At 37.9% G+C, this 23,079-nt stretch overlaps 1 protein-coding gene across 1 annotated transcript; it reads left to right on the top strand.

Annotated features, from left to right (window-relative positions):
* The first annotated feature begins 354 nt into the window (after positions 1-354).
* On the top strand, positions 355-20,932 carry mtnr1c (melatonin receptor 1C). Its single transcript, XM_067406642.1, has 2 exons — positions 355-550; positions 20,043-20,932. Exons 1-2 carry the CDS (start codon positions 355-357, stop codon positions 20,930-20,932), a joined length of 1,086 nt encoding a protein of 361 aa, XP_067262743.1.
* The last annotated feature ends 2,147 nt before the right edge of the window (positions 20,933-23,079 follow it).

Raw genomic sequence — 23,079 nt, 5'->3', positions numbered from 1 at the left:
TCTGAGCAACAGCCCGGAGTGTGTGGGTATGTGTGTGTGTGTGTGTGTCACTGTGATCCGAGGTGGCAATCCAGATAAATGAGCATAGGATGCACCGACGACCAAACATGCAGTTGAATTTAATGGGAGCTACTGGGAAATTCACAGGGATTCTTTTGTGACAGCCTATCGTGCGATGGAAGTTGAAAACGGCTTTTACATTAGATTTGTAAGTGCTCAGTGACATTTTATAATGGATTGGCTATATTTTCGGGAACGTGTACGAGGATACCTGTTCTTGCCAACTTTGTTTTTTCCCATTGGAGAGTGGCTCAAAGGAGAAACTTTAATGTGGCATTACACCGGTCCCTAAGAATGGCGATGATGAAGGGGAACTTGAGCTGTCTGGATAGTTTATACCGAGGAAACAACTGCCTCCCCGCCAGGAACACTTCTCCCGGGGTAGCGGCCACCCTCGCCGGCGTGCTGATCTTCACCACCGTGGCTGATATCGTTGGAAATCTACTGGTCATCCTGTCCGTGTATAGGAACAAGAAACTGAGGAATGCAGGTGTGAAGATCTCTGGGAGACACATAAACTGTAATGTAATATTCTAGATGAGAACAGTTTTTTTTTTTTTTTTTTTTGATGAGAAATTTTGTAATTGTGTATAGCATGCATCTAAATGTAAGTTAAAGCAGGATTGGCTTTTCATGTTGGCTGGAGTTGTTCTCAGCTGTTGGTGTCAGTGTGGCATGGATCATATCTTTTTCAGTTAATAGAGTTTGTTTTTTTGAACTATTGGAAACAGGCAACACATTAGTCATAGTAGGCACATTATATATACCATAACATATTTAACATGATTTTCTCTGTGTGCCCTGTTTTGATGCACCTTTTCCTCAGACTTACATAAGAGTCACCAGCAAAACATGGCTGTCTTTTTTTTGTTGTGCAACAAAATATATGATGTTAAACGGCACAATAACTTTGTGCAAAGAAGTGTCAGGATAATGTAGCCCAAGGTTATGATCGCTTCAACAGAAAGACGTCAGCAAACAACTCATTTTACAGGGTTTCATTTTATACTGCAGGCTGTGTGTTGAAGAAACAATTACTAGATATGTGAGACTTTTTTGGGTCTGCAAGAATATAAAGTTCACACACAGTCTTACAACTGCTCACACATACAGAGGTGTTTTTTATTGCAAATTATGTTCAGCATTATACAAACAATTTGAGTGAAAAGTTGAAAAGAAAGGTACAATGAATTTGAAAAACCTGATGTTCCATGTTTACCAGCATGATTTGAAAATATTTCAGTTTTTTCAATGTTTCAGTGGTGGAAAATTCTAGTTCCAGTTCACATGGTCAATGTAGCTCATCATCTTTCTAATTCCTTCTACTGTTTGCCAATTAGATTTTGTATCCCAGATTGTCAGTGTGTTCTCAGATTTTCGGACCTCTTTGTATATCGGTTACAGGACCTGTTGCTTGCTATATTATCTGATTTCCTTCTTTCTTTGCATGTAATCTTATACAGGTGAGAGCGAGTGCCTCTCTGCCTGTAAGGGGTATATGTGTCTATTGATTTCACTGCTTTAAGTTCAGAGTTATTTCACATGATTAAGCTGTACTAGGCTGTTGGTATGAGAATGACCATAATCTCAGCAGGGCATACAGAAACAGAGCTGAAGTGCTATCATCAGACCACAGTGTGGTGTTTACACGTTTAAAGTGCTCTCAGAGTAGAGAATTTATAACCTGATGATTTGAAAAGAGTAGTTAATTATCCATGTTGGGGTCCACAAAATGGGAATTATGAGATGCACATCAGTCATAATGAGAAAAGCATGCTCCAGTTGTAGATGGTGTTGTTCTCTTTGCATATTCCTGTCATCAGACCGTTCCGATCTCTGCAGCTTCTCCTAATTGTTTAGGCAGCATGTCGAAATATGCCTCAGATCTTGCAGTGCTTTCCCAGCCTACCCTGAGCCATGAGCTGCTTTTGCAGATGTGAATCCCTGCATGTTTGCATAAAGAATGGAGATCCAGCATTACTGGATGTCTTGAGGGAGATGGACGAATACGCTTCGCTCCAAACACACATGTACACACTACATGCATGAGCCGCACATACCAAGCTGAGTCCATCTCATTGTTCAGGATGTGTCAGTGAGGCTGTTATAGGGAACTTGAATGTGGAATGTTCTGGAGAACTCTGTAGCATCAGAGTCCTGAGTGTGACGATGGGAATGCTGTAGAAAAGAGAGGCACGCAATCAGCTGGTCCAATTTTAGTGCTTTCTGGTCTTTTAATGCCTTTAAGCACAGGACAAGTGGAGAGACAGGAAACTATGCGCTGCTCACTGTGCCACAGCTAAGGCATGATTTTTGTTTTGTGTCGATGAAAATGTTGTTGGTGGTGAAACTTATTCTTAGTAAGCATTTTAATCAATGGTGAATGTGCAGTTGTGCTCATGTAATTCTATTTTAAGTATTACATATTGTTAATAGTATTTTATGTTGTTCTGCAGAATGACAATTCAATGCACAGAAAAAAAAATCTGTTAATTTACTTATGGTAATTGGCAGTTATAATATTATACATTTTGTTCAAAGACAAAGTGGTCACAGACTGATAATTATTTTGGTACATTTTGCAACAATGTGACAAATGAATGCACTGAGGAGGGAAAAAAAAAGCATGGTAATCATGGCACATTGGAACAAATTACCACATGGTATTATATACATTCTGATCTATAAATATGTTTTCTATATCTATAAAATCTATAAATCAGCACTAAAAAAAAAGTCATGCATAATTTAATATTTATATTAAACAATATGTTTATATTAAAATCTGATAAATACTAGTTTAAATAATAGTTTAGTCAAATCTTAAGAAAGAAGGAATATAAGCCTTCAAGAACTATTATATCAATATATATATGTTGTATATTACTTAGAATTTTGGCACGAGGCATCTGAAACCCACATTCCCTTTTCTTTTTTTCTCCCCTCTCAGTTCAGGCTATTTCTATAGCCGTCGGGTTTGGTTGTGGGGCTGTGCAGTTTCTGGCAGCCTGAGTTGGGTTTAATCAATACTTTCTTACCCCAGTCTTCTGGCCCATCTTTAGACTAGAGTGCTGATTGATAGCTTCTTAATGTCCAGCATCAGTTGGCGTTCCCTCACACCGTTCAGGAGATTCTTGCACAAATTAGATCTGCCAAGTCAAGCATCGCAAGCTGTCTAAGTAATCTAAACCCCACTATAAAACCAGTATATAAACACAATTACATTTCTTTTTGGGATTGGTCAAATTTAAAGGTGCCCTATATTATGTTTTTAAAATATGTAATATAAGTCTAAGGTGTCCCCTGAATGTGTCTGTGAAGTTTCAGCTCAAAATACCCCATAGATTTTTTTTTATTAATTTTTTTAACTGCCTATTTTGGGGCATCATTATAAACGCGCCGATTTATGCTGTGGCCCCTTTAAATCCCGTGGTCCACGCCCACAGAGATTGCGCTTGCCTTAAACAGTGCCTTAATATAGTTTACACAGCTAATATAACCCTCAAAATGGATCTTTACAAAGTGTTCGTCATGCATGCGGCATGCATGCGTCGGATTTTGTATTGTATACTGTTATATTGTTCACTGATTCTGAATGAGTTTGAGGCTATGCTGCGTGGCTAAAGCTAACATTACACACGGTTGGAGAGATTTATAAAGAATGAAGTTGTGTTTATGAATTATACAGACTGCAAGTGTTTAAAAGTGAAAATAGTGACGGCTCTTCTCTACGTGAATACAGTAATAAACGATGGTAACTTTAACCACATTTAACAGTACATTAGCAACATGCTAACGAAACATTTAGAAAGACAATTTACAAATATCACTAAAAATATCATGTTATCATGGATCATGTCAGTTATTATTGCTCCATCTGCCATTTTTCGCTGTTGTTCTTGCTTGCTTACCTAGTCTGTTGATTCAGCTATGCACATCCAGACGTTTTGCCCTCGTCTAATGCCTTTCATAATCATAATGTTGGACCGTGGGCTGGCATATGCAAATATTGGGGGCGTACACCCCGACTGTTACGTAACAGTCGGTGTTATGTTGAGAGTCGCCTGTTCTTCGGAGGTCTTTAAACAAATGAGATTTACACAAGGAGGAGGAAACAATGGAGTTTGAGACTCACTGTATGTCATTTCCATGTACTGAACTTTTGTTATTTAACTATGGCAAGATAAATTCAATGTTTCATTCGAGGGCACCTTTAATGTTTTTGAAAAAAAGTCTCTATATGCTCATGAAAGTTGTATTTATTTGATCTAAAATATACAAAAAAACCCAACTGTGAAATATTATTGAACTGTTTTCTATTTTAATACATTTTAAAATGTAATTTATTCCAGTGATAGAAAAGCTGAATTTTCAGCAGTCATTACTCCAGTCTTCAGTGTCACAAGATCCTTCAGAATTTGGTGCTCGGATAACATTTCCTATTGTTATCACAGCTAAAATGATAATACAGCTTAATATTTTTGTGGAAACTGATTTTCAGGATTCTTTGATGAATAGAAAGCTCCAAAGACATCATTTATTTGAAATAGAAATAATTTCTCACAATGCAGGTCTTTACTGTCACATTTGATTAATGCATCCTTTCTGAATAAAACACATTCATTTCTTTCAAGTTATTAATCTTATTGACTGCAAAGTTTTGAATGGAGATGTAAACACACACACACACACACACACACACACACACACACACACACACACACACACACACACACACACACACACACACACACACACACACACACACACACACACACACACACACACACACACACACACACACACACACACACACTACTGCTGCTGCTGCTACCGGTTTGAGTGGAGAGGATTTAAATGTTCACTGTTTGAAAATTTCACTACCGCATTACAATGTCTCCATTAGCGGCATCAGCACACTGCAGTTCGTCCATTACGCCTCACCTGAAATATAGCAGCAGTGTTTGGCATTGGCACACACTCAGGGCTGATGATGAACAGATGGCTTTCAGAGAAGAGGCAATGAACTTCTCTCAGTGTAGCAATGCACACAGACAGTGATGGAAGGTTGGCGCTGGTGGTGTATCTATTCTCTTCTTTTGAATTCAACTGAACTCTGAGTCAAGGGTAGCCAACTCCGCTCTTACAGGGCTACCTTCCACAGACCCCACTCCAACCTGCTCCAGCACACCTGTGTGTAATTTTCAAGTAATCCTGAACACCTTAATTAGCTGATTCAGGTGTGCCAATTTGCTATAAAAATGATTTGTACCTCAATTTGTGCAGCTTGTTGAAGATAACACCTTAGCGACTGAAAAGCAACACTATGGCAACCACTTAGCATCTGGGCAGCACCTTTTGTACTTCTCCAGAAATAGTTATGATTTAGAGGTTGATATGGACCATAAATTCTGTTAATGGCACATCAGTCTACACAACACACACACCCTCAGTCAGTGAGAATGTGTGGTCTCACTGCACTATTCCCTCACATTATAAGCAGACACACACAGTCACACACACACACACATCAAGCGTCAGCGTAATTGAATGTGTCTCCAGTTCACGCTGAGGCATGTTAATGCTCTTATATGGTCATTTCTGACATGAATGCTTGTGAATTAAGCTGGAATGCATGTGTGCAGGTGGAGAAGTGTTGAGACGGAGTATTACAGTGATTCTGAAAGTCTTTGATGGCATTGGTGATGTTTTGTTTGCTTGAGCTGCGGCCTCAGGCACAACCGTCTGACCTGCTGTACTTACTGTCACAGCAATCTCCCTGTCAGACAAGTTCAACAGCCGATAGAATACCTCACTACTATTACATTTTTAACAATAAAAGAGTAAACATGATCATTTGCATATTGCAGTTTGAAGATGTTTAGATAGCTGGAGTGGGTTTGATCTGTCTTTTGGCAGAGCTCCCAAAAGGGAGCTTGGCAGTTTTATATGACTGGCTGGCATACAGGAATAATTCAGCATTAAGTACTTATAGAAATGAAGGCAGAAATAGTCCATCTCTTTCTTTTTTCATGCATACGCATAAACACTTACAAACACACTGCTTCAGATACTTACCAAGTACATATATTTGTGCCCCAAACAACCTCCTTTTTTTCGGGAAGTATTCTAAAAAGGCAATGCATTACATATTGATTTACTCATAATATAAAGAAACTAATTACATACAGTGTCATATTTTGGAAAGTAACATTCTTTTACATTACTTTTTTCTGATTCCATAAATTTGGAATTAATTATAAACAGTTTTAAATAAAATTATTTATTTGAAACATATTTAAATAAAGATTTATTTGTTTGTTAGTTTGAATTATACTGCTGTAAATAACGGGCAACATACTACTTGTTATTTTTAAAAAGAGATCTGAGAATTCATGCGAGTAACTTGCAAGCCATTACCCTTTACTTCTCCTCAATATCTCTCTTGTCTCTTTCCTCTTTCTCTCACAGCACTTCCACTCAGTTATTTTTATGATACTGAGATGTAGGGGGGAATATAGGTCTGTGTGTTTACATACCCTATACATACCCTATAGTGCCTATGTGTGTGTGTGTGTGTGTGTGTGTGTGTGTGTATTCGGAGCTGTGTTGGGGGGTGGTGGTATTTCACCACCAGTATCTCATGAGCTTTATAATCCAATAATTTAGCAGACGCCAGACGATAGATGGCAAATTTTAATGTTCCACACATATAATCCTGGGCATCTGAACGAGAGATAAAGATGAGGTGTGCAGAGTTATAATACACTGTCTGATCTGTGTATTAAAATAAGCCTGCAAAATGCATTTCAATTTCAGCTAATTCCAGCATAGATGCTCCAGACTAACTGAGCCAGACTATCTATTAAATACATTTATGACAGCACAGACGCAGCCAGATCAGCCAACTCACTGATAACCTCGAACTGGCTCAGAGAGGTACTGTGGGTAACAGGTAATTGCATTTTAATTGCATTTTAATTTAATACCTCTGAAACTCATCTACGAACTGCAGATTTATTCTCTTTCCCCTCACAGCCAGAGTTAGAAAAAGTATTGTGAAAAAACTTTCTTAGGATTATTAAAATGTTCTTCACACTAAGGAAAAAAAAATATACAAAAATTAAGAACTGTTAACTGAAGGGTTCTTTGGGGAACCAAAAATCTGGCAAACCCTATGGCTGCAAAGAAGAAGAAAAAAACTTTTTGGAACCTTTATTTTTAAGGTTACTCTTACTAAAATATATGTATATAGTGTGTACAGTGGTGGTCAGAATTATTGGCACCCTTGGTAAATATGATCAAAGATGACTGTAAAAATAAATCTGCATTGTTTATCCTTTTGATCTTTAATTCATAAAATTAGCAAAAATATAACCTTTCATTGAAGGAAAATAATTGAAAGTGGGGAGAAATTCACATTATGAAAATGTTGGCCGTAATTGTTGGCACCCTTAGAATTTGTTATGAGTAAAATATCTAAGTTTATTGCCATTCATACTTACATTTTTTATCACAACAGGGTGATCATGAACATGAAATTATCCAGCCATGACTTCCTGTTCCACAGGAGTATAAACATGAGGAAACACAAAGGCCATATTCCCTTAATCATTCATCACCATGAGTAAAACCAAAGAATATAGTTCTGATGTGCAGCAAAAGATTGTTGAGCTTCACAAAATGGAAAGTGGCTGTAAGAAAATACCTAAAACATTGAAAATCCCCATTTCCATCATCAGGAAGATAATTAAGAAGTTCCAATCAACTGAAGATGTTACAAATGAAGCTTCTGCCATGGCCGTCCCAGTCCCCTGACCTGAACCCTAAAGAAAATGAGTGGAGTGAACTGAAGAGAAGAAGCACCAACATGGAGTTGGGAATCTGAAGGATCTGGAGAGATTCTGTATAAAGGAATGATCTCTGATCTCTTGTCAGGTGTTATAGGTGCAGACTCGGAGCTGTTATCTTGGCAAAAGGAGGTTGCAAAAATATTGAATAAAAGGCTGCCAATAATTGTGGCCAACGTGTTTTGGAGAAAAACATTTATTTCATAATGTGATTTCCCCCCCACTTTCAATTCTTTTCCTTCAATGAAAGGATAGATTTTTGCTAATTTTATGAATTAAAGATAAAAAGGATAAACAATGCAGATTCATTTTTACTGTCATCTTTGATCATATTTACCAAGGGTGCCAATAATGCTGACCACAACTGTATTTCCTATGAGAGAATGTGTATTTATAAGAAATATAATATCAAATATCAAACATTTTATAATTTTCATATAATTTTATGTTTTATATAAAATAAAATAATTTTATACATTTATATATTATTTTTCAAATATACAAATTATAATACACAATTTTTATATTATGATTTATGATATGATATAATATTAATATGTTTTTGTATTTTTGGACACCATTCATGACTTTCACAAGGATATTTTAATTTTGCATAATTATAAGAATTATATAAACTTTGTTGCATAATGCAACACGACATGTGTGTTCATGTATGTGTGAGAGTGTGTTTGTGTGTGTGTGGTGGGGGGTGTGTGTATATGTGGTGAGGTTGCATAAGCACATTCAGCCTGGTTTCAGTCCATCAAACACCTCAGGTACTGATGTGGTCTGTGATATTTTCTAAGGGAGATCACAATATATTATAGTTTGTTATTTTATAAATTCATAACATTTGTTGCAATTGGTTTTAAAATGGCCTATTTCTTGCTAACTTACAGACTGTTGTTGGCTTACATCACAATTCTAAATGCATGGTGTCCACAGCAGATAACACTCTTAAAAATACATAATTTTGAAAGTAAAAAAAAAAAAATAATAAGTTAATGAAGCTATAAATTACAACAGAGATATGAAATCTATTTTGGTCTTCCTCAGCAATGCAGAAAGATTGCACTCTATGCATTTCTGAAGCCCAAACGTCTCCAGATGGAACTCAGAACATGCTGACACCTCAAAACATGTCTTTTCTCCAACAAGATTTTAGTTTCTCTGCTGTTTTCAACAGCGAGAAGTTTGAGAATGAATTTGGATCTTAAGACGCTTGCCTGGAAAATAACCTTATGCACATCCATCTTCAGCTAACACTCTCCCTTCAGAGTCTTCCTTGTTTATTGTTTGCCAAGGTCTTTTTTTCCAGTTTTGCACTGCAGAAACTCATCTAGCTCAGCATTGTGATGACTGCCTATAAAATCATCTCACCGCCTGCTGCTAGGTGTCAATATTGTATCCAGCTGGAGAAAAAAAAAACTATATCTTTTGCATTTGTTTCAATGGATTCTTTCTCAGTCTTATAATTTGGCCATATGTGGAGGTGCCAATATGGTAAGAAGGTGTCAGTTTGATCTCCTGAGCTGGTGAAGCATCTGTTCGTGACCCCATCTGCTTGTCTTGTCTGTGTGTGAACAGGACACTGTTGCTTCCGTGTTATTTCACTATTCTTTAACACTGGCAAACAAGTGTTTACAAGACAGACTTTGTACCCTCTTTATCAATACCAAAATAGCATGTGTACATTTTAATTTGTATAATTTAGTATTTTCCTTAATTGAGTAAAAAGAGACATCTACCTCTATCCATATTTATTTAGGCTTAAAGCACGTATTACATATCTCTTTGTAATACTTGATTCTGATTGGTCAGTTCTGGCATTCAGCACTCAGATATTACCTTCTTATATATATATATATTTCTGCCAAATAGCCTGAAGATATGACAGAAATAGTAAGAGTAGAAGCCTACGCTATATTAAATTCAGTAATAATATATATTTTATATACCTATGGTTAGGAATTATATTTCGATGAAAGATAACAAACATAGTGCACTGATGAATCATGCCCAGTAACACCATATTAAGAAACTTTATCCATTTTTTTTTAATGTTAAGATTAAGGAACACAAGAAGTGTAAGGCTTTATGCTGAGATCTCCCATGTGTCCTCCATGTGACTTATTTACACATGCAGCTCAGGGTTGTAGATCATATGTCCTTGTGTAGAGTTTGTCATGAGAAATTGTGAGAAAGAAAACCAATTAAACCGTTCTGTTCAGGATAATCATGTGGATATATAGTGATCCCCAGGCAGTCCTTCCTGCAGGAACTGTCCTGATCTGAACCACAGACAAAATAAATCCTGTTCTCTTTCTCACTCACTTTCCGGATCTTTCTCTCTCTCTCCCAAACATTATATATGAGCTTCTATAAAATAAGCATGTCATTATTACACTGTCTTTAGGTCCTTCACTTTTGATAAGGAATAAAACAAGAGTAGACCCATCTGCATTCAAGCTGGAGAATAGTGATAAAGGAAAGGTTCAGTATTCACACCTTATCTCTCATGAACTGTGGTGTTATTAGATGTTGAAATTAGGGCTGGGCGATATATAAAAAAAATTGATATCTCGATATTGTAAATTTTTTTACGATATTCAATATATATCTTGATATGTTTGCATTTGCTTTTAAATAATAAGAAACATGATTTTCTTTTGCCCTCATGAAAAAAACCCCCAACTGTAACTGAACTGAAGTAGTGCAAAACAACATTTCACACCAGCCATCAATAAAATGAATGGTAAGCCTGATGTAGGGTTCACAGGTTCGGCTCGTCCATAGATCGGAAGTGGTCGCGAAGTGCGTTATCTGAGAAAGCTTCTGTGACAGCTGTTTGCGAACTTTAAAATACAGTTTTGGGAGCGCATCCTGGGCAAGGTATTTATGGCAAGGCAAATTGTATCAGGGGTCGATTGTCTTTAGCGGCCAATTGAAGCCAGGTTTTTCTGACAGGTATCATATCTTTGGCTATGTGAAACGTAACCGCCGATGTAATTTCTTCCCACTTTTTACTATTTCTCGCATATGGCACACCGCAAGAGGAGAATGAATCAACCAGCTTTATTTGTTTAGGGACGACAGGCCTATCAGACTTCTCGGCAGATGAAGAAGCTGAGTCTAGTGATGGTGGCTCACAGAGTTTCATGCATTGCTCGTACTGCACAGGATGTTGCTTGAAAGAGATTAGTGTTGCTACCACCCTTTGTAGCTATTATCTTGCACACCTTGCAAATGACGGTATTTTGATTGGTATCTGTTATCTGAAAACTGAACCATTTTCAAATTTTACATCATCATCAAAATTATTGCGATATTATCGCCAATATTTGATATATCCCCCAGCCCTAGTTGAAATACAGCTCCCTAAATGTTTTATATCTGACCATGGGCCATGTGTTTTGATCCTCGGACAGCTGTGTAGGTTCATGCTGATATTAAGAGTCTGTTTGCAACTCAAAGCCATCTTAACCTCAACCTATGAATGTACCCAGAGCAAAAATGCTTCTGATACATTACATCTTTTATATCTTTAAGAGGTCATATATGCTTTTTTTTACACTTTCAACTTTCTTTAGAGTGTGATGCTGCTGTTTAAGCATGAAAAAGCTCTGCAAAAATTACAAAGCACAAGTCCACTCCAAAGAGAGTAATTCTCTATCACTAAGTACTGTTTCTGAACTCCTTGAAAAGCCTCGATTGTAATCGTGTTTTCTTCCAGGAACGTACTTGTCACAGTATTCCATATTTAAATAAATCCTGCATACACAAATACACAAATACCTGCATACACAAATACCTGCATACACAAATAAAAAAAAACCAAAAAGAAAAAAACAAAACAGTTGAGCCTGGTTGAGTTGTGAGCTGTGTTAGTAGTGTGTTGAATATCATTGTTATAATAAGGGGCATTACAATTCTGAAACACACTCAAAGTGTGACCATTCAGAGCGCATTGTGGATTTTTGGAAGGAAGGGCTTTACGGAGACCCATTAACTCAAGATATTCCGTTTTAGTTTATGTCCAAAATACTTTCCCACTCAGAAATGACGTCCTTGTCCGCCGCCAACAGCACTGACTCTCCATATAAATGTCATTGTAAATGTCAGTGCAAAGAACCCGCAGTGACCTGTGTGCAGTTCCCTGACCATTTTGACTCTGTTGCCAGAGGATCTATTTCCAGAGACTGTTTGAAAGAAGTCAAAAACTCCTTCATCAAGTTTCAGGTCCGAATTAAGCTTAGTTTGAGGATTCTGCTCTGATCTCAGTGATGAGCTGCAGGACAGAATCAGACCACTCAGGCATTTGAGCGCACAATTGAAAATGTGTTTCCGCTAAATAGACATTGCAACCTTGAGGGAATTGTATCTTGATAATATGTGCAATTGCTTACAAAATGCTTACATTTGATTTTTTGATTTTGATATCAAGTATTATCAAGCCCAGTATCACTGATTTTAATATAGCAATAATACTTCTGATTATAATTTAAAGGATAGTCCATTTACTAAGATTTTGAAGAATGCTAATAACCAAACAGATCTGGGCCACCATTCACTTCCATAGTATTATTTTTCCTACTATGGTGCCCCAGATGTAAAATATTCTTCAAAAAATCTTCCTTTGTGTTTTTATTTTTATTTTTGGGTGAACTATCCCTTTAACTACAATTCACAATAATGTAATTTGCATATTTATGTGTGGAGAAAAAGTTCTCAAGATCATTTTAATAAGTTAGTTCTAACAATATATCTACATTATTCTAAATGAAGTAAGGGGCTTGCGGCTGCAGTAAGTAATTTGCATAAAACATCTCTAATCTATGTGCTCACTCAAGGACCCGATATACTTCAAACAAAGTTCTTTTGAGTTCTTCGTTTAGGGGTAAAATGAAGTGCGAAATCCGTGAGCAGCGATATACTGTAATCGAACATCTGACGCCGCCCACACTGCTGAGAGCCACGGTTAGATGAATATGTAAATACATGCTGTAAACTTTCTTCTCAGTAACAAAATAAACACAACAAAAATGAGAAAACAGCAAACTTTTTTTTTTAAAACTCCAGTCACATCATGTTTATTTATAGCATATAGAATAGATGTTTATGCAATAGATTGCTTAAAAGCAAACAGCTTTTCAGTATCAAACACGAAAAAACAGTGTCAGTGCCTCATTTCATCAGAAGCACAACTTCATTTTGTACTATAAAGTGGCTATCCAGTGTGTTCATGTTTTCACCGGTGGAGCTCTTACCTCAACAAACTCTACAGATCAAATGAGTCAGAGAAGACTTCCACGCGAATGAAGGCGGAGCCTCAGCGCACACCTCCTATTACGTTATCGTCACGGACCAATGGTGGCATGAAGGTGTTTTGCAGCTGGAGCAAACTTTTCCTGAAAGTTCGCTTTGGCAAGCCGTTTTGAACTTCCAAAAAGAACACAAAAAGAACTTCGCTTTGGCCTGATTTTGTTCGAAATGACGTCACATCAGTTCTTTCTTCTATTTCGTTTGAAGTATATTGGGGCCTTTATGCTATCTTTTGCCTGAGTGCATTCATATGATCCTTGAGTAAAGAAAGGTGTTGCTATTCTAAAAAACAGTGAAATCACAAAATATTTTTTATAGAATACATAAGACTGTGTTTCTCACCATTTTTTTGACTGCTGTTCATGACTAAGGCTCCATTTTGTCTTTTCATGAACATTTTACTCATTGTGACTCAAAATGACTAGGCTACTTTAAGAAATACAGTCACTCCCTGTTAATTTCTAATAATATATATTTTTAAAAATTGACAGAAAATGATGTTATGAAATGTGTTTTTACAAACAGTATGTGGTTTTAATTAGAAAGAAAATAAAGAATTATGATTTGTGCATGAAAATTATTTTATGCATAAACACATGCATAATCACGATTAGTGAATCACAGCTATTGTACAGTGTATTTGTTACGGGTTGGTTGTAGCAAAGAGGAAGCGAGTCTGATGGAGTCTGGGACAGAAGGGAACTGTGTCATTACCTCCTCCTCCCATTAGGCAAACCTCACGCCATTGATGGAACAACCAGGGAGGGGGGATGGGCGCCCTGGAGACCTACACGTGGATGAGGGAGGTGCAGGCAAGTACGGAGATCTCCATGGCAGATCAGGAGCCTCGGGCGGCCATGGCAGTACCGGAGCCCCACCCATAAGTTCCCCACCCACAGTTATATGCCCCCCACCCACAAAAAAAAAATTATTTGGGGGAATCCGTAGTGATGGAACAGGATTCGTGGGCTGGAGCGGGCTTGTGGAAGACTGGAGCAACTGGTTCCGTCCAAAAGTCTATGAGCCAATCGTCCTCCCTTGGTGAGGGCTCCGGCTTGGCGGCAGGCTTCACTGGAGGCTCTGGTGAGGCAACGGCCATTTTCTTAGGCCGTCTGGGCCTCGCGGTGGCCCTCCTTTTGGGCAGTTTGGGCTCCAGGTCAGGCTGGACCACATGGGAATACCCACTGGAGGGGTATGTAGAGGAGACTGACATGTTTTTCTGAGGGGACTGGACGAGGATGATACGTTTTCTCTTGAACCTCTTCAATTTCGAAATCGGAACCATTTAAAAAGAGAATCAGATCAATAGACTTGACTAGGGAGAAGTAACAGGCAGGTTCAATATAACGAATAGTATCCTCGTCCAGGCCCTTCAGAAAACAGGCGTTAAGTGGAGCATCTGGACAGTTCACCTTGCAAGAAAGCTCAGCAAATTCCTCCACGTACCTTTCCAGCGGGCGACCATCCTGCCTGAGGGTCCACAGACGGTCCCCCACTGAGACCTTGGATCTGGTTTCGGTCTGTTCTTCTGTTACGGGTTGGTTGTAGCAAAGAGAAAGCGGTATCAGACTTCTACAGAACTGGAGCATTTATTGAATGAAGGAGCAAGAACACAACCAAACACACTTAGTAAACAATAGAACAGACAAGGAGTGAAGGAGTGAGTCCATTATAAAGGGAGTGCAGATGATCAGGAGCAGGTAATCCGTGATGATGGGGAGGTGACGAGGCAGTGAGCGCAGGTGTGGAAACAAGGAGGATCAGGGCTTTGGAGTCCGGGACAGAAGGGAACTGTGACAGTATTTACTAACATGGTTAATTTTTTCCATGTCAGAACTTATGACTGTCGTGGAAATTCTCATTACTAATCCGACTTCACCACTGACAATTCAAACAACCTCCAGTTGTCAATATAATATATAATACTCAGTACCAATACAGTACTACAGTACCTTTAAAGTAATTCACGTCCCGAATATAATACAATATAATACTTCAGTATCTCGAGGTAGTTCCCTTGTCGAATACTACTAATACATTTCCAATACTTCGAGATAATTCCCCTCCCGAAGTAAGGTGACGGCGTCCCATCAAGAAGCTACTATCACTACCTCAATCACACGTGAGCACACAGGTCTTTAGCATCTATACACTCTCACCGTCCTTCTCAGGTGTACTCTGGTCCGACACAGGATCATTAATACTAACTTTGAGTATTACAGCCTCACCCCGAGGGCGACTCTATAGTCTTCCAACACTATCACTGTCTCGCTGTGGTCTTTTGAGCGTAGAATCTTTAGTACTTCTTATTCCTTAGCTGCGCAGCATATACCTGACACGACTTCCAAGTTGCTCTTTGTAGAAATGAAGTTTTATTTACAGCCGGGAGGTCACTCGTCACAACAATGGAGTGAGTCTCAATGAATAGAAAGGTACATGCACATTTAAGTCTTACAGTTGAGTAAAAATCAATGTCTTCATCACTGTGATTTGTTCTGGTGATTGGTTTGTAATGATCTAAGCTAATCATGTGACTGGTCTTTGACCTGAGCATCCTTAGTCTGCATTTTCTGTACATTGCATGTCGACATGAAATATTTCCATCACATGACACATCTTCAGTTAATTAAATAAATAAAGTTTAACACAACACATAAAATGCAAGATCAATCATCATAACAACATACACATCAAAGTAAGATGATTCCTCCACATGTTCCCATGAATAGTGATAATTTCAGCACATCTTAAGTATCCTGTTTGTCGTCCTGTGTGTGATGCTTCAGGTTATTGGACTCGTCCTAGACTGATGGCGGGAGATGGTGATCTTTTCAAAGCACACTTCCTGTCAGCTGTGGCTTTGAGTTGACAAATGTTGGCAGGCTGAGACACTACTCAAAATGCCACTATAGATTTAAAAGAAATGGTCAGATAAATCATTTCTGATGCTAAAGTTGACATGGTGAGAAAGGTGCAGATTTACGGCTGTCTAAAATCCGATTTGGAGTTTGTGTGTGATTGTTCTCACCAGGAAGACCTAATCTGTAAATGAATCTTGTTTCTCTCTTAGTTGGGAAAAAGTAAGTTTTACATGACAATCTGCTGTTTGTTGCAGACAGAGCAGGCTATGAAAGTGTTTTTCAACCTCAAGTAGAAAATGATCTTATGACAAGTAGGGCTTTGTTTCTGGCATGTTATTTCTGTTTTTTTATATTTGTTTCATGTAATGTTATTTCTGACCTCCAAGGAGGTAGGTCAAATGGGTAGGAGGCATAATGTTTTATTCCAGCTTTTATAGGAAACAGAGAAGTGACCTAAATATGTGCATTTTGTTTTATCTGTGAGTTTGTTTGTTATTTTTAATTTTTTTTACCCTAAGTAGAGTGTGGCCCAGTCTGATCATTTCATAATACTTTGCATAAGTGGACATCTTAGGTGATATCAGTCTGTTTGAATCTGTTTCACTCAAGAATGCGACCTTCATGAGTTGTCAAACATGTTCAGTTTTCCTGGCACGTACTCTTTTTAGCTCCTTTGGTTCAAGATGGAGTGTGATGGAGGGTCAATGAGAATTCATGAATGGGAAATTGCAAGCAAAACAAGTGTGACCTGATCAGTGTTGCGAAGAGCCAAAGAATGATTGAAACTGCGGACATGAGCACCATTTGAATTCAGCAAAAGATTTGTAAATGGGTTTACGGGGGCAACTCAATAAGAAATGCATTTTTGCTAAGACACAATGAGGTCATTTTAGAGAAGATGGATATCTGACCATTTTGTTTTTGATATGGAACATGAGGCTGAATTACTCCGCTTTTAAAGACAGCCAGACGAGGTCTGGCAGTGGGGCATTTTTTTCTCTTTATCTATAGAGTGTTTATCTTTATCTACACTTGTGAACAGTTGTATGAGTCAGTACCCAGGCAGCTGAATTCTGAATATATTGAAGTTTCTTAATGGATTTATCAGGAAGACCAGAGTAAAGTGCATTGCAATAATCAAGCCTAGATTTGATATTTGTGTAAACAAGCCTTTCCGCATCGGGCACGGATAGAGAAGGTCTAAGTCTGGCAATAAGGTGGAAGAAAGCAGTTTTCGAGACCATTTTAATATGGGCATTGAATTTCTACTGTGCATCAAAAATAATGCAAAGATTGTGCGCTTGAAACGATGGAGATACTGAACTGGCATCAGTTAACAAATTTAAATAACGTTTATGCAGAGTTGTCGGCATACCAACAAGTAGAATTTCAGATTTTGAGTCATTGAGTTTAAGAAAAAATTCTTGCATCCACGGCACACTTATATTTCATCCAAGCAACATGTTAGAACTTTAATTGTAGAGTTCAGGTCAGGGTGCATACTGACAAAAATCTGTGTATCACTAGCCTAAGACCAAACTTTCAAATGATCTCTCCAAGAGGTAACATGTATATGTTAAACTGAACAGGCCCAAATACAGACCCCTGCGGGACACCCTGCTGTACCAATGTTGGTTTGGATTTATTTTCCCCCAATTTTTGCATACTGGAAACAATCAGTGAAATAGTATTTAAACAGTCATTTGGATGATGCCATGTCTCACAGAGGCAGAGAAAGTCAAGTTTTTTATCCCGAATGAAATCATAAAGGAATGGCACTTTCTTATAAATTGAACACACATTCAACTGAGTGAGACTGATTTTAGAAGTTAAAAAGAATGGGCCCTAACACAGACACAGACCTCTGCGGGACACCTTGCTGTATCGGTGTTGGTTTGGATTTATTTTTTCCCAGACATACAGTACATACTGGAAACAATTAGTGAGATAGTATTTAAATGGTCATTTGGATGATGCCATGTCTCACAGAGGTAGAGAAAGTCAAGTTTCTTATCCAGAATGATATCATGGAGGAACGCCACTTTTTTGCTATTGAATGCACATTCAACTAAATGAGGTTACATTCTTGTCATGCTTATTCGAAGACCTAAATTAGATGTGCAGAGTAAAGGGTCCTGAGCACCTGGAATAGGAGCAAAGTACATTTAAAAAGGCACGCAAAGCATGTTGGCCTACTCCTGACAAGCGCCACAATGTAAATATGTTGGCCGACGCAAAAGTTGAAATGAGAGCAAACTTCCTGAATAAAAATGCTACCAGACAAATGATGATCCGGTGAAGAAGTTCAGAAAATCAAGTACCGTGCCAGAGTCTTGATTCCTGTATTCCACAAAACCAAATTACAATGTAGGCTAGGGTTACAAATATAGAAAAAGAAAACAGCATTCTGATATCCAATCCAGTAGAATTCTTGAAAATCACAGTACTATAAGTCACAAATGTCATTCAGTGATACCTAAGCGAGAGCAGAACTCCAGGCCAATAAAGGATCCACACACACCCAACCTCAGATCATCGGGATACACACAGGGTTTCACAGGGCCAAAAACAGATAACACACCAGCAACTCCAAGACGGTGAGAAAAACAGAAATGTAAGACAGCAGAAAAGCAGCCAATGTCTCGCAAAACATCACAGTAAATGTTTATATTCAACTACATTAAACAACATTAAATGAAAACTAAAATGCGTGGGTGGGTCAGCGTCAACTGAGCCAGTAGTCTGCAGGGATAACAGTTATTCCAGCACCTCACTACTCGAGTTATAAATTACATATTGGTGTCTGTATTCTGTCAGTCTACACACAGTTCTGACACTCCCTGTCTAGCTTTCACATACACACTCTTTTCAAACACGCATATACTCTTAGAGATGCTTTATTCTGTATTTGCTGATATCACAGAGGAAGAAAAGTCAGTGCAAGATGCTTTTTTCTTTAACAAAATATATATTTAAAATATATTTCATGCTTTTTTTGTTCGCTCAAAAAAGTTTTGCGTTCCGCCAAGAAGCGCAAAGTTATATAAGCAAGTAACAAAAATTTAGAAGGATACAAAAAAAAAAAAGAGAGAGGTAATAGTATGTTGAGTAATGGTTTGGAGATAGAGACAAAGAGGCACATTTACTCATTGTCCCTCATATGGTAACAGGCAAAGGCATCCTGTGCACAGCAGTCCTTGTGGTCCCCTGAAGGGCATTCACACTGATGGCGATTTGCTGTGACAAAGCAACCGGAAGTCATTCATTTTCAATGAGAGTTGGTGATATGAGGTGACATGAGCAACAGAGACCGTTGGCAATGCAACAAAGTTGAGCAGAGTTCAACTCTATGCAAATGTACAATGACATAATATGAGCGATCATATGAGAGTGGAGCTCATGTGATCCACCTCATGATACATATAGGTACAGTCAAGGGGGAATGGCTACTAGCAACACTCAGTATAGTGAACAGTTTGAATTACCCCTACAGGTATTCATATCTGATATGTATTTATGTGCATTAAAGGGATAGTTTACTCAAAAAGGAAATTTCTGTCATTTAAACACCACCATGTCATTGTTTCATGTCTCAGTGGCTTTTTTGTTTGTTTGTTTTTTGTCCATACAATGAAAATCAGTGGGATTCATGTCCATGTAGGGTCCACTGGCTTTCAAATTATTATTTGAAAAAAATAATAATAATAATAATAATTGTTGAAAAAAGTCTATTTATTTATTTTTATTTTTATCCATTCAATGTTGTCTGGACTCCAATGGCTTTCAGAATACCTTCTTTTTTTATGGGTGACAGAATATTAATTTAATCATTTATTTTTTTACTTTGCTGTTGTGTTTGGGTTACCCAGTTGTCATAAGTAATTGTAATATGGTTTAATTCATATTTTAATACAATTTAAATTTGTCACTCTTTTTTTCTCTCTCATAGGTAACATCTTTGTGGTGAGTCTTTCTGTTGCTGACCTGGTGGTGGCGCTGTACCCCTACCCCTTGGCTTTGGTCGCTATGTTCCATAATGACTGGACAATGGGCTCCCTGCACTGCCAGCTGAGTGGGTTTGTAATGGGACTGAGTGTGATTGGGTCGGTCTTCAACATCACGGCTATCGCCATCAACCGGTACTGTTACATTTGCCACAGTCTCCGCTACGACCGACTCTATTCACGCCAGAACACCTGTCTGTACCTGCTGCTTACCTGGGTGCTAACCGCTCTGGCCACCGTGCCAAACTTCCTTGTGGGTTCCCTAAAATACGACCCACGCGTCTTCTCCTGCACGTTCACCCAGACAGCAAGCTCCTCTTATACAGTCTGCGTCGTTCTGATCCACTTCCTTGTCCCGCTGGGTGTGGTTTCTTTCTGCTACCTGCGCATATGGACATTGGTGATTAGGGTCAAAGGTCGTGTCCGGCCCAATCCAAAGGTCAGAGCAGCTGACCTGAGGAATTTCCTGACGATGTTTGTGGTGTTCGTGCTGTTCGCTGTGTGCTGGGCGCCCCTGAACTTCATTGGGCTCGCCGTGGCGGTTAACCCTGCAAGAGTGGCGCCGAATGTCCCGGAGTGGCTGTTTGTTACCAGCTACTTTATGGCATATTTCAACAGCTGTCTGAATGCTGTTGTCTATGGGTTGCTCAACCAGAACTTTAGGCAAGAGTACAAACAGATTCTTCGTACTCTCTGCACCCCAAGAGCACTGTTCACTGAAAGTTCCAGGTACAACACTGAAGCTATAAAGAGTAAACAGTCACCAGCGGGAACCAATAACAATGTGAAAGAGGCCAACGTGTATAAGGGCGGAGTAACACATACTATTTTCTAGTAGATCACACCCCATTTACCTAACAGTCCACAATATAAGGGGTACAACAGGTGTAAAGGTGCACCAGGGTAAAATGGTAAAATTTGTTTTTATTTTCCTCTTAACAGTTAGATTGCATCAAAAATCATCACAGCACTTTTCTAAATATCCACGGTTCACAGGAATTTGGGTGATTCTTGATGTGATCGCGGGCAGAAACACAGTCAATTCTGTATTAAGTTATCTGATATTTAAGGTTTTTAAAGGTGCAATGTGAAAAAATTGAGAGGATCTATTGAAATATAATATACCTAACTATGTTTTCAGTTGTGTATAAAGACCGTTATAATATACCTAACCGTTATGTTTTTATTACTTTAGAATGAGCCATTTCTATCTCATTCACCGTGGGTCCCCCCTCCATGTTAAGTCGTTATTTTGTTTCTACAGCTGCCCTAACTGGACAAACACTCTACAGAGTGTATTTAGTTACTATGTTGTTCTTCTTCTAAATCGTTCATGTTTTTAGAGGCAGCTTGCATCGTCACTATGTTAAATATGGATGAAGAAGTAAGTAGTAGTAGTTGTCTGGTTTATTAGAAGCAGAGACTGTTCTTTGTTAGAAGTAAGAAGAAACCTCATTGCTTGACTGGCTAACGTACTCTCTGCTGTCTCAGACAACATCTTTGACTTGTGTCGGCCAGACGGCCACCATAGCTTCTAAAATCACGCGAAAGGGAGTGGTGAGCTGCTGTCGGTTGCAGTTCTTAACTACACCGCTACAGATGGCCCTAAAATTTACACACTGCACCTTTAAAATGTTATAGGGTTATATAGCAAATAAGAATCAATATTATTACAAAATATATTTCAAGACAAAGATCTTGTTAATGGTTTTCAATCAAAAATGATTGCTTTTTTTCAACTGAAGAATATATAAAAGGGTGGTATTTGGGGTAAAAAGCACATAACCATAATTGAACTGATAATAAATAGCTGTCTGACATTTAATTTGTTGACATGACATGGTTAGATTTAGATTGCTCAATATTATTATGTTGGGTGTCCACCTTAGAAATAATCACTGTATTCATAATAAAACTATAATATTTAAATTATGATATTAATCATATAAAATATTATTTATTGTTACCATAAAGCCTGTATTTTTGAAATGAACTCATTTTAATTACAGTATATTTATTGAATTCATTTATGTTTTTTTAAAAAAAATATGGTACAAACTTTGCTGAAGTGATTTTGAACATGTATTAACTTAGTAATTGAATCGAATACTGTTTCTGGGTCTAAGTCTCTAGTCCATTTCAAGTAAGAATATTATCTCTACAGCCATTTCCTGTATAAGCACTATTCAGATGAGGGGGTCTTTTGGTGAGCCACCACACACATTTATATGATTTTAAAACAAAATTCAAGTCAAATTTATTTATATAGCACTTTATACAATACAGATTGTTCCAAAGCAGCTTCACAATAATAAGCAAGAAAATCACAGTGTTGATGTTGATGAAACAAATTCAATTTAAGCTGTAAAGTCACTCTACAAACAAAATAGTATGATTATCAATCAAAAATCAGTTTAGTTCAATGTTGTTTCTGCTCAACTGTGTCAATGTTGCAAAGTTTATCAATTATGAAACAACTTCAGTTTAGCTATTAGCAACTCTACCAAATACAATAGTCTCAATTCAGTTCAATAACTATAAAATTACTGAATATTAATTGTTTTTTAAACCCCAACTGAGCTAGCCAAATGTGACAGTGACAAGGAACCAAAACTACATCAAGTGACAGTGGAGGAAAAAAAAAACTTTTTCACTATGGTGTACCTTTAGCACCGTCGTACCCAGCCGTATCTACTCTACAATAGTCTGTGTGGTATTCCTTGTAGAATGAACATTCCTTAACAAATAGAGTGGTTGTCAGCCTTTTTATGTTTTTGTTTGAGCAAACTTGAGCTAAAAAAAAAAAAAAAAAAACAGAAAATAAGACTACTGCAAACTGTCAAGTATCTCTCAAGTTCCTATAGAGATTGGCTGATACCATGGCAACCAACACTGAAAAATATGTTTTGATGCTCTGTGTTTCCTTTGTAAATTCTTTGTATGTATGCTTTGTATATCAAGTAGTGTGCCTCCAAGTTACGG

The sequence above is a fragment of the Chanodichthys erythropterus genome, chromosome 13, assembly GCF_024489055.1.
Source record: "Chanodichthys erythropterus isolate Z2021 chromosome 13, ASM2448905v1, whole genome shotgun sequence".
NCBI classification, from domain to species: domain Eukaryota; kingdom Metazoa; phylum Chordata; class Actinopteri; order Cypriniformes; family Xenocyprididae; genus Chanodichthys; species Chanodichthys erythropterus.
Note: the sequence above shows the minus strand (reverse complement) of the source record. Positions and strands in the feature narration are given on the sequence as shown.